The sequence below is a fragment of the Callorhinus ursinus genome, unplaced genomic scaffold (genome assembly GCF_003265705.2).
Source record: "Callorhinus ursinus isolate GAN/ISIS: 27379988/994484 unplaced genomic scaffold, GSC_fseal_2.0 scaffold7, whole genome shotgun sequence".
Lineage (NCBI taxonomy): Eukaryota > Metazoa > Chordata > Mammalia > Carnivora > Otariidae > Callorhinus > Callorhinus ursinus.
Genome location: NW_027397069.1, coordinates 70,300,275 through 70,319,971, shown reverse-complemented (window position 1 = coordinate 70,319,971; position 19,697 = coordinate 70,300,275). Strand labels below are relative to the sequence as shown.

The window sequence follows — 19,697 nt, the reverse complement described above, 5'->3', positions numbered from 1 at the left end:
TGAGATTCTCTCTGCCTCTCCCTGCCCCTTTCCCTGCTCTCTCTCTCTCCCTCTCAAATAAATAAATCTTTAAAAAAAAAAAAACTTTGTAGGAAAGAAGGCATGAGGATGATATATTCAAAGCACTGGAAAAATACACATTCTTTTCAAGTGCCTATTGAACACTCTCCAGGATTGATCATATGCTAAACCATACAATAAGCCTCAATAAATTTAAAGGACTGAAATCATGAAAGTATGTTCTTTGATCACAATAGGATGAAGTTGGAAATTAATAGGGAAATAAATTTGGGGAACTCCCAAATAAGTGGAATTTAAAGAACACACTACTAAATAACCAATGGATCAAAAAGAACTAAAAAGGGAAGTTAAAAAATACTCTGAGGTGGATGAGAGTTAAGATACCACATACCAAGACCTATGGGATGCAACTAAAACAGTGCTTAGAGTCTAATTTATAACTGTAAATGTCTACATTTTAAAAAAATTAAGAAGAAAAATCTCAAGTTAATAACTTTACACCTTAAAAAGCTAGGAAAAGAAGATATTTTAGATACACTTATAAAGAAAACTTAAAGTTTTCAGAATACAAGGGGGGGGCATAAGTAGATGTATTTGTCTATAAACATAAAAGATCCCTGGAAGTATACACAGGAACATAATAGCATTGAGTGTCTGATGGCAGGGAAACAGGAGGGAAGGAGATGTCACTGGATGTCTTTTCTTATGTTTTAAAACTTGAAACACATATGTGAATTAGCTATTCTAAAAAATTAATTTTTAAAAGCCTGTGAAACTCCTCTTCCAAATCTGAAATACTCAAATGTACTCAGTATAGCAATCATATTACCATGATCTTGTTCAAGCCCCGACTGGCTTAGAACTTTATATTGGTGTTTCTACTTTCAAAGCATATTTTCACTCTTCTTCTTATCTTTCTATTTTTACAACTACCATGTGGGAATCATAAGCTTTTTTTTTCCCTGAGAGAAGTGTGAACCAAGAACACAAATAGAAAAGATCTGTTCCAAATGATAAAGCTTTTCCATTAGATCAATAGCCCCTATTTAAAAAAATTTTGTCTCTAAATTTGATGAGATATTCATACCATAAAGGTGGTTCCCACTTTTAAATTATTTTTAATACAGAAGACTAATTTTTCAAACAGTGAATTTTAGTAAATTTTATATGTATCTCTTACAGATTTGAAAGATAACAAAATTTTATTTTTTGTGGGAAATATATATCCAAGAGTTTATATAAGGAATGTTTATATTTTGAGAACAAAATACTGTTTTATTGCTATATATATTACAAGAGAAGAAATTGACTATTTATAGTACCTGAAAGGCCCCGCATTGCATTTTCTTCTCTTCCTCCCAGAGATAACTACTATATTAATATTTGTGATAATCATTCCCTTCTCTTTATAATTTCATTACTACATTTGTGTGTATCACTAAGCAATATATTGGTCACTTAAAATCTAAAAATTGGGGGGGTTTGTATACAATAATGTCATCTCCAAATAATGAGAATTTATTTTTTACTCCTTATATACCAGTTTTTTCCTTTGATTGGGTTAAGATAGTTCCCTTTTATTGGTACTTTTCTAGGAGGTTTTTTATTTTTTAAGATTTTATTTATTTGACAGAGAGATACAGTGAGAGAGGGAACACAAGCAGGGGAGTGGGAGAGGGAGAAGCAGGCTTCCTGCAGAGCAGGGAGCCCGATGCGGGGCTCGATCCCAGGACTCTGGGATCATGACCTGAGCCGAAGGCAGATGCTTAATGACTGAGCCACCCAGGCTCTCCCTTTTCTAGGCGTTATCATCACAAATGTATATTTTGAAATGCTTCTATTGATATGATGTTTTCTACCTTTTAATCTACCAAAGTGAAAATGCACTAAAGTGCAATCCTTTCATTTCCTAATAATGAAACTGTTGTGGTCACCCTTCAGAAGCAGGATCAAGCTACCCCCCCCACCCAAGATTTTGTTTAAGTGTCAAAACTGATGATGCTACAAACACACCAAAAGAGGGGAAAGGTTTATTATTTACAAGGTGCCAAAGGAGGGAACACCGAGGCTTTCCTGTCAACCAGCCCAGATGTGTGGCAGGAGGGGAAGAGAAGGGGAGGTTTAAAATTTGTCAGCAAACATCCAAAAATGGAGTCCGACTCCTTATTATAAAAACAAATTACATTCCTGTAATGAACCCCATTTGATCATATTACCATCTTAAATATTGCCTGGTTTTAAAATTTTTATACTAAAATTAACAACAGGGGCACCTGGGTGGCTCAGTTGGTTGGGTGGCTGCCTTTGGCTCAGGTCATGATCCCAGGGCCCTGGGATCGAGCCCCGCATCGGGCTCCCTGCTCAGCGGGAAGCCTGCTTCTCCCTCTCCCACTCCCCCTGCTTGTGTTCCTGCTCTATGTCTCTGTCAAATAAATAAAATCTTTTTTTTTAAAGATTTTATTTATTTATTTGAGAGAGAGAGAATGAGAGATAGAGAGCACGAGAGGGAAGAGGGTCAGAGGGAGAAGCCGACTCTCTGCCGAGCAGGGAGCCCGATGCGGGACTCGATCCCGGGACTCCAGGATCATGACCTGAGCCGAAGGCAGTCGCTTTACCAACTGAGCCACCCAGGCGCCCTAAATAAAATCTTTTAAAAAATAAAAATTAAATTAACAAAATGGGCTTGTAAATTTCCTTTATCATTCTGTCTTTAATTTTTTGTGTCAAGATTACACCAGCCTCAGAAAATTAATCAGAGGGTATTCTTTGTTTCTCTGAGCAGTTTATTGGAAGATTGGTATTTTCTCTACATTGAGTGTGATAGAATTTGACAGTTACAATGCCTGGTCCTGAGAGTCTGTTTGTGGGATTTTTTTTTTTTTTACTACCTACATAGTATCTTTAATGATTATAGGACCATTCAGGTTCTATATTTCTTCTAGAATAAGTTCTGGTAAGTTATATTTTTCTATGGATTTATGCACTTCATTTAAATGCTAAAATGTGATTATAAAACTTTCATAAGATCCTCTCATTTCTTTAATCTCTGATGCATTTATACTTATATCAACTTTTCAATTTTGTAGTATTGTGTATTGGTGCCTTTCCTTTTCTTCCCTGATTAATCTTACCAGAACTTTAATTTATTTGTCTTTTTCTAAGAAGCAAGTTTTCCCCATTTTGACCTTCTCCATTGTTTTTTCATTAATTTCTACTTCTCTTTATTATTTCCTTATGCCTGATTTTAGTTTATTCTTTTGTACTGAGCTAACTTCTTAGACTAGATTCTTAGCTTATTTTTTTGGCGTTTCTTTTTTAATGAAAGCATTTTAAGCTAAAAATGTCTATCAACTTAGCTGTATCATAGGAGATTTTATGTATTCTCATAACTACTAAAACCTAAGTATTTTCCAACTTCCATTATGATTGCCTCCTTAACCCACGAATTGTTTAGAGGCATGTTTTATTTCCAACTTATAAAGTTCCTAGTTATCTTTTTATTATTGATTTCAAACTTCATAGCATTATGGTCAGAGCAAGTGGCCTGTGGAATACCAGTCCCTTAGAATCTTTTCTTTCTTATGTCCTAACAATTTTGACAAATGTTCCTAATTGTGCTTGAAGAGTATGTATATATTGCTTTTTGGTACAATACACCAAAAATTTCTATACATGCCATTATTTCAAGGTTGGCATTGTACTTTTCAAATCTACCTCCATACTGACTTTTTTCTCCATTTGATCAATTCCTGAAAGCAAACACTGAAACATCCCAGTATGATGTTAGGTTTATAAATTTCTTGTAGATGTTTAAGTTTTTTCTTTATGCTTAACCCATATCATTTAATAACAATTAAAACTGTTATTATGAAATGGCTTTTTTTCTTTTTCTTCAATGACACTTTATCTCAAATAATGCTTTTTGCCTCAAAGTCTATTTTATCTAATGGTGATACCATCTCTTCTGGACTTATTTTCTTTACTATTTCTGTATGTATTTTTTCATTTCAATCTTCCTGAGCACTTGTGTTTTGTGAAATTCTTGTAAACAACATATAGCTGGACAATTTTATAATCTTCTCTCTTTAACTTCTGAAATCTATTTGCTTTGTTATTGATGATGTATTTTTATTTATTCTACTACCTGATTAAGTGCATTCTATTTCTCCCTCTTTTTGCCTTTTTTCTATTTTTAGTTACTTGTGAGGGCTTTTCCTTTTTCTCAAATAATTTTCCCCCATGATATGGCTGGAAGCTATATATTCTATGTCTAATCATTTAGATATTAAAGTAAATTTTTAGACAAATATCCAGAGTTTAAGGTTTCTAACCAATCGATATCTTCACTCTCATTCTGAACAATATGAAAACCTTTGGTATAGTTCTGATTATCACACTCGAAATTACTCTGATGTTCCCTATTATTTAGTTCTAACTTCAGATCCAGGAAACCCAATGAATCTAAGGGACGGACTTCCAAAAATTCTGAGAAAATGTCAGCCATTTTCTTTTGGACTGTTACCTTTTCCATTCTCTGTTTTATCTCTTTCTAATTAGAGGTTTCTTCTTTATTTTCCAGGATCACATTAAATTCTCTGCTTAAAATTCTTTTCAGCACACAGGCAAGTTGAATTCAGAGATCACATCTGCATGAGCCAACTCGAATCTCACAGTTTTCCCTCCACCCTATGCCAAAGTCAAGACAAGCACATTTCTCTATTGCCCCCTACAGCATGGTGGTTTTTACTCTTCATTCTCCCTTAATTAAGGGTGTAGTTCTCAGCTTTATGCAAGAATCGCCTCCTTCCTATGCTCAATGAAGTAGAAGCTTATGGTCTTCGGGGTTTGGCAGAAACACTCAGGGAAAAAGCCTATACTGACACAGTATTACCTTTTAGTGTTCTTAGGATCTCACTTCATTCTGGGACTCAGTGTGGTTTTCTTTTTTTTTAGATGATAATTTTTTTATTGTTATGTTAATCACCATATATTACATAATTTGTTTTGGTGTAGTGTTCCATGATTCATTGTTTGTTCATAACACCCAGTGCTCCATGCAGAATGTGCCCTCTTTAATACCCATCACCAGGCTAACCCATCCCCCTACCCTCCTCCCCTCCAGAACCCTCAGTTTGTTTTCAGAGTCCATCATCTCTCCTGGTTCGTCCCCCCTCTGACTTACTCCCTTTCATTCTTCCTCTCCTGCTATCTTCTTCTTTTTCTTTTTTCTTAAAATATGTTGCGTTATTTGTTTCAGATGGTTTTCTTACTTTTATGCCCAATCAAATAAGCATTGGGGTGTGTGTGTGTGTGTGTGTGTGTGTGTGTGTGTGTGTGTGTGTTTGTATCTAAGCTGTTTAGTGGGGGCAGGGTGAAAACTTAGAAAATATCTGTAAAACTGCCAGAAAAAAGTCCAAGAACAATGATTTTTTTAATCTCCCCCTTACTTCTCTCCTACTCCAAAATAAAGATTGGTTTCCATATAAGTAGTACTTTTTTGAGAGAAAGAGGCAAAGAAAGTCACACATACAAATGATGTAGAGGTTGTAAAAACAAAGCCCTTTATGGTACATCTCTGGCTCCTGTGGTCAACCCCATACTCCTAACCAAACCCGAGAGAAACCTATCAGCAACAATAAGTTCCTTTGTCCAATGGGTTAATACACTGATGGCAAAAGAACAAAGTGCATCTGGTAGGAATAAGAGCTAGTGTTGGCATTATTGCTTTTCCAGAAGCTCAGACAATGGCTCTAGAACAAATCTCTCTTCCCAGTAAATCTCTCCATGCTCCAAGATGATGTGTGTCCAGAAGGCTAGGAACATTTTTATCACTTGGAGATGATTATGACTTGATCTAGGGAAACAGTTTACCCAACATGTCAAATGCAGCTGTGTTCATGACTATAGCCACCCTTACCCACAGATGCCCAAGACTATGTTCTCCTTACAGAGAACATGAAGGAGGGGACAGCTGAGCTCCCCAGGGGGCCCAACATAGAAGCATATGGAGAGGTGGTCAGACATGACCTAATGGAAAGGAAATACCCATTGTAGGGAGTCTCTGTGTAAGTTTCCTCTAAAATGGCCAATGAATAAAGCAATATAGTTCTACAAAAAGAACAGAAGCTGTGTTTTTAAACTTGGGTCTCACATGAGCCCACCTAATGGTACTGAAAAGATCACTTACTCTTGTGTGAGTCACTTTATTTATAGAATGGGAACATCTCAGAATTGTCATGAGATTAAAATATGATAATAAGCATATTTTTTTAATTTTGCTGAATGTCTGTAGAAATTACAGGAGGGATAGAATTAATCTAACAATTAGGCTAGAAGAAAATACGTCCAGGGAAATTAAAGAAAAGATAATAAAAGTATAGACTAACAGTCAGCAAACTATGGCCCACAGGCTAAATCCAGGCTAAATCCTCTTTTGACAAAGTTTCATTGGAACACGGCCACACCTATTTGCTTACACGTTGCCTATGGTGGCTTCTGATGCTACGAGAGACTGCATGGCCTGCAAAGCTGAAAATATTTACTATCAGTCCTTTCACAGTAAAACTGCAGGTTTTGCAACTTTACTTTGCAGTAAAACTTTGCTGATCTATAATAAGAGAGAGAGGGATGCAGAAAGCGGTGAGAAGGGTAGGCCTTTGGTTTTCTTAAAATTTCTAATTCAGAATAGAAGTTCCTTAAGTGGGGGAGCTTGGGTGGTACAATCTGTTAAACTCCCGACTCATGGTTTCGGCTCAGCTTGTGATCTCAGGGTCGTGAGATCAAGCCCTGAGTGGGGCTCCACGCAGAGTCTGCTTGAGACTCTCCCTCCCAGTCTGCCACCCTCCCCCACACACTCTAAAATAAATAAATCTAAAAAAAAAGTTCCTTAAATGCGCACTATCATAACCAACCTAGAAGAAATCAGAACCATGTCTGCAGGAAGGAACTGTCCATTTGAAGCCTTCACAATGTCGCCCACAATTACCTATAAGACCAGGAGAGAAATCACAGAAGCATGAATTTTAAAAAAAGCAAAAATAGAGTCAAAATGTGTCAAATATTCTTAAAAAAATTATGATGTGAAAATCCTGGAGCCATGCTAAGAAACTTCAGCTACATTAGAACAATTTTATTTTTGGAGGGAATCATCCCTCTAAAATGGTTATTCTTAAGCGGGGGCTATTTTGCCCTCCCCTCCCACCAGGGACATTTGGCAATGTCCGGAAACACTTTTGGTTGTCACAACTTTGGGGTTTTAGGGGATGATGCTACTGGCATCAAGTGGATGGAGGCCAGGGATGCTGCTAAACAGTCCACAATGCACAGGACAGCCCCCCACAACAAATAATTTTCTGGCCCAAAATGTAAATAGTGCCAAGGTTGAGAAATCCGAACAGACCTATTGGTAGTACTATTTTTGCAATTGTGTGCTGTTCATACACTATCACGCTGTAGTCATTTGCTTAATGGTGGGCTTTTCTCTGCTGCTCTGTGAGGTCCATGTAGAACAGAAAAAATGCCCATCTCCCTCCATCAATCAATCAATCAATCAATCAAAATTTGTTGACTGAATGTATGAATGAATTCTAACTTATAACTAAGAGAGATGTAAATACTAGGAACAATACCTGAAGAAAGCAATATGAGTTTCTGATGCTTTCTTCCTGTGTACTTTTTCTTTAACAAACCCCTTGAGCATTTACACCATGCTAGGTATTGAGGACACTTACAATTGGCAGGACCTTCCTGGGCAGCTAGAAAAGTGGGATCGGGGGGGAGGTTGGGGGTAAAAATTCTTTCCTAAACCAATTTCTGGACCTATATTGAAAAAATTTCTGAGGAGGAGGAAGAGAACAAGGAGACTATTTTTTTTATATATGATTATACAGATCATTTCTATCTTCATTAATTGAACAAAGTTTAATTAAATACTTCTGGATAAAAGTGAGGAGAGAACATTAAATGCTATTTAAGTGTCTATAAATGCTGAGAACACGTGCAACAGTAGGGGAGAAAAAAGGATTGACAATTAAACATTCACAACTTATATCAAGGTCACAATGCAGCGAACAATAAAGCATTTGTAACTTATATAAACAACTAACTTACAGCAAGATTTAACAATGACTAGAATGAGATAAGTTTGAGACTTTGTAATTAAAACTAGACTTCCCCCCAAGAAACAATATTGATGCAGATTATGCACCCAGGGAACTGATAGCAGGCAGTCGTTACTCTAAGGGTGCTCATGACCAGCACATCTCTTACAAACTCTTTTTCTCTTTTGCCCAAAGGACCCCCAAATCAACTCCCTTTTCCTTTTGTAAGCACCTGATGTGCAATGTGCTCTGTTTGCTTGTACAGGTGGTAAAATGAGTCAGAGGGATAAGAATTCCTGGTCCTTGGCTCTAGCTGTTTGGCTCGTTCTTCCAGTGGAAGACACTGGGGGTAAGTAAATTAAAGCTCAGATCATGCAATCACCTCTGCACAGAAAGAAGCCCCCCTCCCCCTGCTGCAGCCTCACTCCTCTCCTCTTGTCTCTCACCAACCGTCTCCCCTGAGACTCTGCCAACCAGGAATGGAGTGGATCTCTCAGGGACTTTTTCCTCTTAGTCCCAATGAGAAGAGCAAAATGTAATCATGGTTGACTCACCCGCTCCAGCTCTTTCAGGGAAAGACATACTGATAATACTTAGAAATCCAAACACTCTTACAACTAGTGTTCAAAGGAATTTTACACTGGTCAGTAATGAATTATTGATGAGGACAAAGTATCTAGCCCCACTATGCCTTTAACCTCTATCCCAAGGGCAAATATACATGAAAATATTCCCTGAGGTAGTCTCCATATAAAGGTTGCCTTGTACCCTGAGCAATAGTTTGCGAAGCATCATCTTTAAATATTCCAGTCAATGACACAAAAGTAACACTGAGGCACATTAGAAAGCATGTAGACTTCCAACCAAACAGACTTAAATTCAAAGCCTATTTTCACCACTTTTAGGCTGTGTGAGCTTGAGCAAAATAGTTATTCCCTTTGACCCTCTACTTCCTTCCTCATCTACAAAATAGGATAATTTGACAGTTCTTGAAGACATGTTTCAGAGATAAAAATCTGTAACTCTAAATATGGTAGGTGCTTATTACTAACTTAAAATACATTCTTACCTCTTTCCACATAATCATTTTCCATGCATTCTCTCTTAACACTGGAAAACAGAACTATGTATTAACTGTAACAATTGCATTAGGTAAATTCCAAAATAATAGAAGATATTTTTCCAAAAAACTAAATGTGTTTCTTTATAAAGTACTGTCTTTATTAATTTAACCTTGATATAAACTGGAAAAATATGTAAACTGTGTTCACATCACTGCACCAAAATAGAGCAATATGTATAATATAATGTAACTTAACATAAGGATAGATGACTGTTAGGTAAAGCTATGTTAAGTTACTTCCGATCCTAAAGAGAAAACAGTTTGCTGTTACATGCTAAAATACTGGCTGATAGCCCGAAAGCAACATTATATATTTCTAATCAATTACAAAGATAACACATATCAAAACTAGGACTGAGAGAGACTATGTAACACCCAGATCTTTTTTATGGACATAAGAATTGCTCATATCCCAAATATTCCAATTTTGTTTATTTTATTCTAATTAACATAATTGATGATTGTCACATATAGAAAACAGTTTCCTAATGGTTGTTCTTTGTTTTCTATATTTCTTTAAATAATGAAACATTATGAAACATAGTACGTATATCTATTTGGTCAATTTGGATTTTTTTTATAGTGAAAGGGAATAAAAGCTTAATCTAATATCTTACCTATCGTGGTCTTTGTGTTAACTAATTTGTCTGCCATATGTCGTTTCTGTTATAGAAAAAAATCCATTATGTTAAAAGTTCAAAGTGAATAATCCACATCATAATACAAGTCATAGGAAGTTTAGGAAAGAATAGAGGCAGCAAACCTGATTGTAAAGGATTTTGGGTTTTTTGTTTGTTTTTGGGGGGGTTGTTTTTTTGTGGGGTTTTTTTTGGCTATAACTAATTTCAATTTTGTTCTGCTCTTATCCGACTCTCTAAATTAAGATGGGATCTAAGGGAAGGAGTATAGCAAAGTGGTTAAGCATGTGGTCCCTAGAGACAGCTTACTTTGGTTGACATTCCAGCTCTGCCTCTTATGAATGTAGCCATGTCAGGTCACGAACCAGTATGTGCCTCAGTGTAATTGAATACACACACACACACGCATACAAATACATACAATACAGGGCCTCCTACACAGTGAAGTGCTACTTAAAATGTCAGCATATTATACGTTGCTTTCAATGACTATCTTTCTAGTTAAACACATAATTAATCTTGAATTATGCCCCAATTTAGCTCAAGGCTTTTGATTAAGTTTGAAAAATTCTTTCATCTTATAAAGCAATCAAAAGACCAGCAACCAAATAGATCTTACTGATGACCTATCTTTTCAAGATATGAAGGAATGAGGCAGAATCATAGGAATAACAATAGCTAGCAATTTTGGAAAATGAGCATTAGGATTGTGAGTGAGGAGGAAGGGGACTCTACTAGAGTGACCCCAGCTGTAGCAGGTTGGGTCAGAACAAACAGAAAATATTAAATATCTCTCTTCTTTTCCTTCACTGCTGAAATATGTAAGCTCATGTGAAATTCTATCTGTGGGGTCACCCGGGTGGCTCAGTCTGTCTGAGCCAGATTAAGCGGTTAAGCATCTGTCTTCAGCTCAGATCATGATCTCAGGGTCATGGGATCGAATCCCACGTTGTGCTCCTTGCTCAGCCGGGATTCGGCTTCTCCCTCTGCTTGCTCTGCCCCTCCCCCTGCTTGTGCTCTCTCTCTCTCTCTCTCTCTCTAACAAATAAATAAAATCTTGAGGAAAAAAAAAAGAAAGAAATTGTATCTGTGATAAGGTTAAAGGAGAAATGAAGTCACTGCACAATTTCTGAACTTTTTAGCCCGTTAGGATTTTCTGGTTCCATTATAGCCTCAAAGATATATCTTATGACCACAATTAAGTCCTACTGGTTTCTCAAATACACACACACACACACACACACACACACACACACACACACACACAATTTAAGATTTGAAATCTTAAAACTTTAATTTGATTTTTCACATCAATTACAGATTTAAAAAATTATACCAGTTCCAACAAGAAGCTTGAAAACAACAACAACCATGTCTCTTCTACTCAAGGGAGTAGTTTTGAGAACATTTCACTAACAGTAAACTTACATAATCTTCTACAATCTCTTTGATGCCTGAAACCATAAGAATCATCATCAAAGGCAAGAAAGTTGTATATTTTCCCGTTGGAGACACATCTGGAATTTGCTGCAAAAACAGAGTGACCATGAATCTTATGATGACTCTTATATTTTGCTTAACACTAAAAGTCAGGCTACTAGTGGCATACCCGGGACATAAGAACAACCCACAGTGTTAAATAAAAAGAGGAGGGAGACTCTTAGCATATCAAAACCCTCCCTGAAGCAGGACACTAAACATTACATTATGCAAAAGTGCAACTTCTTAACACTTTGGTCATTATGTCACCTTTCCAATACAATACTTTTGTTACATTTTGAAGAGAAGTTCAAAACTTAAAATGTCTAAAATACCATCCTTTCAAAATAGTTAAATCCAGAAGGTCAGTTAACTGAATCTTCTTTTTGAGGCAAAAGAGAAATTTTTTTTGGAGGCACAGGCGAATAACATTTCTTATAATTTCCGGTGAAAGGCACCCTGGGTCTACCCACTACTGTTTAAAATATGAGAAATAAAGTGGGGCGCCTGGGTGGCTCAGTTAAGTGTCTGGCTCTTGATTTCGCCTCAGGTCATGATCTCAGTGTTGTGAGATTGAGCCCTGCATGCGGCTCCGCACTGAGCGTGGAGCCTGCCTTTAGATTCTCTCTCTCTCTGCCCCCCCTTGCCCCCCTCGCCCCTGCTCACACTCTCTAAATAAATAAACAAAATATGAGAAATAAAGTGATAAACAGGCTGTGGCAGTTTCCTGATGGACAGAAGGGTAGGTGAGGTCCTAGATTGGCCCCTTTAGTTTTCCAGATTTAGACCAGTTCTTAGCCCTGTATTTCCAGACTTGGGCCTGTGTGTACTCTCTATGCTGCCTTATTTCCTGCTTATCTCTCTGTGTAGCAAAATAGTGTTTATTTTGAAACTCTCGATGATTCTTATAGTTACTTTAAAAGCAATCTGAGAGGGCACCTGGGCGGCTCAGTTGGTTAATCATCTGCCTTTGGCTCAGGTCATGATCTGAGGTCCTAGGATGAGTCCAGAGTGGGGCTCCCTGCTCAGCGGGGAGCCTGTTTTTCCCTCTCCCTCTGCTCCTCCCCCTGCTCATGCTCTTTCCCTCTCTCTCTCAAGTAAATAAATACAATCTCTAAAAAATAATAAAAATAAGTTAAAATTAAATAAAATTACATCAATACATAAAAAATAAAATTACATCAATGCATAATAAAATTACATAAATACATTAAAAATTACATAAACAAATACATTAAGAAATAAAATTACATACATACACAATAAAAATACATAATAAAAATTAAATTAATAAAAATAAACAAAATAAATAAAATACATACAATGCAATACAATACAATTCGAGAACCAGAAGAGGAAGGGGAGAAATTTTAGGATTGCTTAGGCTATCAATTAAATCTCTTTCCTATAACTCCTATCTGCCCCTCCTCTCCATCTCTCTCTGCAGGGCCCCTCCAAGCCAGTCTTGTCATTCACAGGCCTCTCTCGTCTCTCCCTCAGTTAAGCCTAACCAGAGCTGGTCACTTCACTCTAGCTCCTGACTGTCACTGCCTTTTTCCTATCCCTAGAATAGTCCAAGCTTCTGAATGTAGCACACTAAGCTTCTTATAACCTGATCTCAGCTGACATCTTTAGCTTCTTTTCTACCCTATGCTCCAAACAAAAATTTTGCTGTTTCATAGAACATTTTATACACTAGAAAAAAACTTAATACTTGCAATTTTCACAATTCAAAATACATAAAATGTTCTCAGAGAAAATTCTACCTCTTTCCCTCCCCCCCTCTTTGTCCCTGTTTCCTATAAAAGGCAACCAGTGCTTCCTGTTTGTGCCTTTGCTCACACAGTCTCCTGTGCCTGAAAGGCCTCTCTCCTTCCGCTGCCCCTCTGCTTACTGTTAGACTCCTCCTCCTCTAATCTTTGGCTCAAAGGTCATCTTTTTCACTAGCTTTTCCTGAACCACTCACCCTCAAGCCCAAAGGACGCTGTGTTCCCCTAACACTTTATAAATATTTCTTAAAGTATTTGTATGTTAAGACTACCAGCTCTCCAAAGGTAGGAGCTAGGTCTAATAATTCATCCTTGAATTCTTAATTCCATGCACAAATTTTGGTACACACTTATGTTGACCTCTATAAATGTTCACTAATGCCAGTCTTCTGTTTAAGTTCAATTCAACAAATTCACTAAATTTTTATCCCAAAGCTTGGCCACTTTGAAGGCACTATTTCTATTCAAGGAATTTTCAGTTTTCCAGGAAAAATAAAATCAGTTATAACATACAGCACACACAGATCACTGCTACAGAAGATGAAGATGGAGCATGGAATTTCGTGAAGTTTGAAGGAAGGTTATTTTTGAGCTGCGCCTTTAAGAGAATGGATAGATTATAGCCAGATGAGTGTCTTCTGGGTTAGGTAATAGAATGCACCAAGGTCTAGAGATAGGAAGAAAATTGGGGAATTGTGAGGAGGCTTGCCTCTTGGGTTGTGCTGGATTGTAGGGTTCATGATGAAAATAAGTTTGAATAAACAGGAATAAACCAAAATATGGAAAGTCTTGAATTTAACTGTTTTGAGAAGATGTTATTCCTAAAAGAAAACAGAGGGAAAGCTTCTAGACATTGGTCTTGGCAATGATTTCTTGGATATGACGCCAAAAGCACAGACAACAAAAGCAAAAATAGACAAGTGGGACTACATCAAACTGAAAAGCTTCTGCACAGCAAGGGGAACCATCAATAAAATGAAAAGGCAACCTACAGAATAGGAGAAAATATTTGAAGCCCCCCCCCATCTGATAAGGATATATAAGGAACTCCAACTCAATAGGAAAAAAAAAATAATCCAATCAAAATGGGCAAATGACCTGAATAGACATTTCTCTAAAGACAACATGCAAATGGCCAAGAGGTACATGAAAAGGTGCTCAACATCACACTAATCATCACGCAAATGAAATTCCAAATCACAGTCAGGTATCACCGCACACATGTTAGGATGGCTATTAGCAAAACACAAAAAAATAACAAGTGTTGGTGAGGATGTGAAAAGATTGGAACCCTTGTATACTTCTGGGGGGAATAGAAAATGGTGCTGCTATTATAGAAAGTAATATGAAGCTTTTACAAAAAATTAAAAATAGAACTACCATATGGATCAGCAATCCCACTTCTGGGTATTTATCCAAAAGAGTTGAAATCAGGATCTTGGAGACATAGCAGCACTCCCATGTTCATAATTTTTTCACCATAGCCAAGATATGGGAATAACCTCAATGTCTGTCAATGGATGACTGGATAAAGAAAGTGTGGCATATATACAATGGGATATTATTTAGACTTCAAAAAGATGGAAATCCTGCCATACATAACAACATGGATGAACTTTGAGGACATCATGCTAAGTGAAATGAACTACCCACAGAATGACAAATCCTGCATAAGTCCACTTATATGAGACATCTAACATGGTCAGATTCATGGAATCAGAGTAAAATGGTGGTGTCAGGGGCTAGAGAGAGGGAGAGATGAGGAGTTGTTATTCAATGAGCATAAAGTTTCAGTTATGCAAAATTAATAAGTCCTAGAGATCTGCTGTACAACAGATGTCTATGGTTAACACTGCTATATTGTATACTTAAAATTGTTAAGGGGGTAGATCTCACATTAAGTGTTCTTATTGAAATACAAAAAAAAAAGAAAAGAAAAGAAAATTAGCTATTTTAAACTAGCATTTGGACTTTCTTTAAACTATTCCTTTAAATATATTAAAATTATCCTATCATGGAAGCGGCATAAATTATAGAAGTTGGTCCAATAATATCTCATTAGTGATCTAAATCAGGAAGAACTGTGGACCAAATCATATATTGGGCATAAACATGTTTTTCAGCCCCAAAATGGGTCTTACTGAGTAACTTAAATATTATAAGAAGAGAATTCTCTTCTTAACAGTGTTTGAATTTATTCTCTACATCAAATTCTTATTTCAGCTAAATGAGCTTTTTATATTTTCTTTTCTAAAACCTTACTCTAATAATGTGTTCAGAAATATTACCTGCAATATAGTAATGAACAGGAAGAAAGCATTAGCAGCTTTGCTAAACTGCAGATACAAATATCGAGGGAGGAATGACCACATGCTGTACTTGGCTGTGCTGTAGGTAAAAAGAAAAATGTCATTATCAGTTAACACTGTGAACTCTAAAAACACCAAAGGAAAACCCAGAAGTAGATAAAATATTGTTATAAAACACTGACTCTTTCTAAAGATTTTTTTGCTATTTTTAAAAACATTATTATCTGAAAACAATGTCAGGATAAAGAAAGAATTTTCCCCATTTCAGGAACTAAGTACTATGAATATAGTAGATAAGCAAGATGTATTCCACATTTTCTAATGGCCTGTAATTCTTGTAACAAAACTTCTAAACATTCATCTTAGAGTTCAAGGATAATAAGAGTCACCCATTTTTCTCCCTTCTCTCCTTCACAGGTTCTTTATCACTAAGTTATCTTAAATCCATCAACCCCCCCCAATGCCTATGCCACATCATAGACACAGGTGTGTTTCTTGTTTTCTAATGAATCTACTATATTTTAAAATCAGAAAGACCAGGAGTTTTGGGAAGACAACAGAATAGGAGGATCCAGAGTTCAACTTGTCCCACAAACACACCAAGATAACAGCTCCATCACAGAGAAGCCACACCAAAAAGGGCAGGAGGGGCAGAGTTGCAGTTGGGAACCAAATTCCTGGTACAACTAACCACAAACGGGGGGGGGGGGGCAGCACAAGTCCCAAGAAGCAGGAGGATCTGATCCCACACAGGGCACCCCCAGACTTGGGGACTCACACTGATGAGTCCCCAAAAATCTGGCTTTGAAAACCAGCAGGGCTTCAATCCAAGAGCTGTAAAACTCGGCAGGCATAACTGTGGGAGAGCCAGAGACTGAGAGAAAGCTGAGTTCCTGCCCTTAAAGAGCCAGTATACTAAACTCAGCCCAAGACCCAACACAGAAGCAGCAGTTTGAAAAGCACATGGGGTATATAGGAAGGAGATTTATTTACTAATGTTAAAATGTGTGCTGGAGGAGCAGGAGGCTGCATGAGATTTTTCTAGGAACGAGTGCTGGCAGAGGCCATTTCTCTTACCCTTCCTCAGCCTAGATAGCCAGATGTTTGTGGGAGCTAGAAATACTCTTCATCTACCTTGCTAGCATTAGGGTGCCCCACCCCAGCATTCCCCTGTGGACCCACCCCATCCAACCTGCTTGATTCCTCAGCAGGCATCCTGCCAAAACAGCTCCTACCCCACCACACCCTGCAAGCAACTCCCACAGGGACCAGAACCACTTCAAAGTGACTCCTGCTCTGGAAAGAGGGAGAGATAACCCCACATACCAACATGCCCACAGTTTCTGCAGCCAGGCCTCTTAGCTGGCTATGCAGAAAGCAAGCCCTGCCCTACTGTGCATCTGCAGCTGTGTCAGAGAGGCTATTTGCAGACAGCTAGGCTGACTTCTGGCCCTGCCCACCAGCAAGCCCACAGTAGCCACAGACAGGTCTCTCCACAGTACAGGGAGCAAACCCTGTCCTGTGCACAAACAGAAGGAAAGGTGGGTCATTGCAGCTGGCTGAACTAAGGGTAACTGAGGCCCAACCATAAGAGGAGGGTGCAAGTAGCCCACAAAGGGGACACCCCTGGAGGATGCGGCTCTGGTGACCAAGGGAGATTGCACTATAGGGCACCACTCTTCTACAGAAGGCCAGTATGTTCAAGTCCAGGAGATGTAAGCAACCTACCTAATACATAGATAGAGACACAGAGTTAGACAAAATGAGGAGACAGAAGAATATGTCACAAATGAAAGACCAAGACAAAAGCCACAGGAAAAGACCAAAATGAAACAAAAATAATATGCCTGATAAAAAAAATTCAAAGTACTGATCATAAAGATACCCATGGGACTTGAGAAAAGAGTGGATGAACTCAATGAGAACTTCAACAAAGAGACAGAAAAAATTAAAAAACCAGTGAGAGCTGAAGAATTCAATAACAGAAATAAAAAATACACTAGAGGGAACCACAAGCATATTAGAGGATGCAGAAGAACAGATTAGCAATCTCAAAGACAGGGTAATGGAAAGCAACTAAGCTGAACAGCAAAAAGAAAAATCAATAATGGGGCACGTGGGTGGTTCAGTCGTTAAGCGTCTGCCTTCAGCTTAGGCCATGGTCCCAGGGTCCTGGGATCGAGCCCCACATCAGGCTCCCCAATCCGCGGGAAGCCTGCTTCTCCCTCTCCCACTCCCCCTGCTTGTGTTCCCTCTCTCGCTGTGTCTCTCTCTGTTAAATAAATAAAATCTTTTAAAAAAAAAAAAGAAAAATCAATAATAAAAAAATGAAAACAGGTTAAGGGGACTCTGGCATCATCAAGTGTAATAACATTCGCATTATAGGGATCCTAGAAAAAGAAGAGAAAGAGGGACGTCTGGGTGACTCAGTTGGTTAAGCGTCTGCCTTCAGCTCAGGTCATGATCCCAGGGTCCTGGGATCAAGTCCCGCATTGGGCTCCTTGCTCAGCCAGGAGCCTGCTTCTCCCTCTGCCTGCCACTCCCGCTGCTTGTGCTTGCTCTCTCTCTCTAATAAATAAATAAAATCTTAAAAAAAAAAAGAAAGAAAAAGAAGAGAAAGAGAAGGGGGTAAAAAATTTATGTGAAGAAATAGCTGAAGATGACTCTAATCTGGGGACATCAAGATATAGGAAGCAGAGAGAGTCCCTAACAAGATGAACCTAACGATATCTACACCAAGACATATAATAATTAAAATGCCAAAGAGTAATGATAAAGAGAATTTTTTAAAAAGCAAGAGACAAGCAGAGAGTTACATACAAGGAAAACCCCATAAAGAGCTATAAGGTGATTTTTCAGCAGAAACTGCAGACCAAAAGTTCAGAATGCTAAAAGAAAAAAAAAAAAAAAACCTACAACTAAGAATATTCTATCCAGCAAGTTTACCATTCAGAATAGAAAAAGAGGTAAGGAGCTTCCCAGACAAACAAAAGTTAAAGGAGTTCATCTCCACTAAAGCAGTCTTACAAGAAATGTGTAAGGAAATTCCTTAAGTGGAAAGAAAAGGCCGTAATTAAAAGTATGAAAGGAAAAAATTTCACAGGTAAAAGCAAACATAGTAAAGCTACCTTTACTATGTCATAGTAAAGGTAGTCACCTATAAAGTGACTATGAAGGTTAAAGGACAAAAGTAATGGGGCGCCTGGGTGGCTCGAGAAGGGTAAGCGTGCTGATCCTATGGGGTCAAATCCACATTCGTAAGGGCTGGCTTTTTCTGAGTAGAGTTGGTTAAGCATTGGACTTCGACTCAGGTCATGATCTCAGGGTCCTGGTATTGAGCCCCACGTCAGGCTCTGGGGAGTCTGCTTCTCCTTCTCTCTCTCTCTCTCTCTCTCCCTCTGCCCCTCCCCCTGCTTGTGCTTCCTCTTTATCTCTATCTCTCAAATAAATAAAATCTTTATTAAAAAGAGACAAAAGGGGATGACTGGGTGGCTCAGTTGGTTAAGCAACTGCCTTCGGCTCGGGTCATGATCCTGGAGTCCCGGGATCAAGTCCCGCATCGGGGTCCCTGCTCAGCAGGGAGTCTGCTTCTCCCTCGGACCCTCCCCCCCTCATGCTCTATCTCATTCTCTCTCTCAAATAAATAAATAAAATAAATAAATACATACTTTATAAAAAAAAAAAAAAAGGAGACAAAAGTAGTAAAATTACCTTCCAAAAAAACTGGTCAAAATAAAAAGACATAAAATATGACATCATATAATAAAACAGAGAGGGAAGTAAAAATTTAGTGCTTTTAAAATGTGTTTGAACTTAAGTGACTATCAACTTAACATAGAGTGCTAAATACATAAGATTTCATATAGATGATCCTGATGGTAACCATAGATCAAAAACCTATAATAGTTACACAAAAAATAAAGAGAAAGAAATCCAAGCATAACACTAAAGAAAGCCATCAAACCACAAAGAAAAACAGCAAGAAAAGAAAGGAACAGGGAAGAACAGAAAACAACCAGAAACAATTGGGGAAAAATGACAGGAAGTAAATACCTATCAATAATTAAATGTAAATGGACTAAATGCTCAAATCAAAATACATAGGGTACTGAATAGATAAAAACAAACAATAATAAACAAACATAATCCATAAGCTGCTTATAAGTTACTCACTCCAGACCTAAAGACCAGAAAGTGAAGAGATGAAAAAACATACCAAGCAAATGGGAGCTTAAAAAAAAAAAAAAAAAAAAGCTGGG

The 19,697-nt window shown here is 37.7% G+C and overlaps 1 protein-coding gene across 2 annotated transcripts in view; it reads right to left on the bottom strand.

Annotated features, from left to right (window-relative positions):
• LOC112826479 (phospholipid-transporting ATPase IB-like) overlaps positions 1 to 19,697 on the bottom strand; it is a 201,985-nt gene that overhangs the window by 166,713 nt on the left and 15,575 nt on the right. For both annotated transcript variants that reach the window (XM_025874613.2, XM_073894758.1), the window contains exons 3-7: positions 15,418 to 15,517; positions 11,310 to 11,408; positions 9,861 to 9,906; positions 9,190 to 9,230; positions 6,933 to 7,006 (exon numbers count right to left, since the gene is read on the bottom strand). In XM_025874613.2, coding sequence (XP_025730398.1) covers positions 6,933 to 7,006; positions 9,190 to 9,230; positions 9,861 to 9,906; positions 11,310 to 11,408; positions 15,418 to 15,517 — 360 coding nt within the window. The remainder of the gene's footprint in view (positions 1 to 6,932; positions 7,007 to 9,189; positions 9,231 to 9,860; positions 9,907 to 11,309; positions 11,409 to 15,417; positions 15,518 to 19,697) is intronic.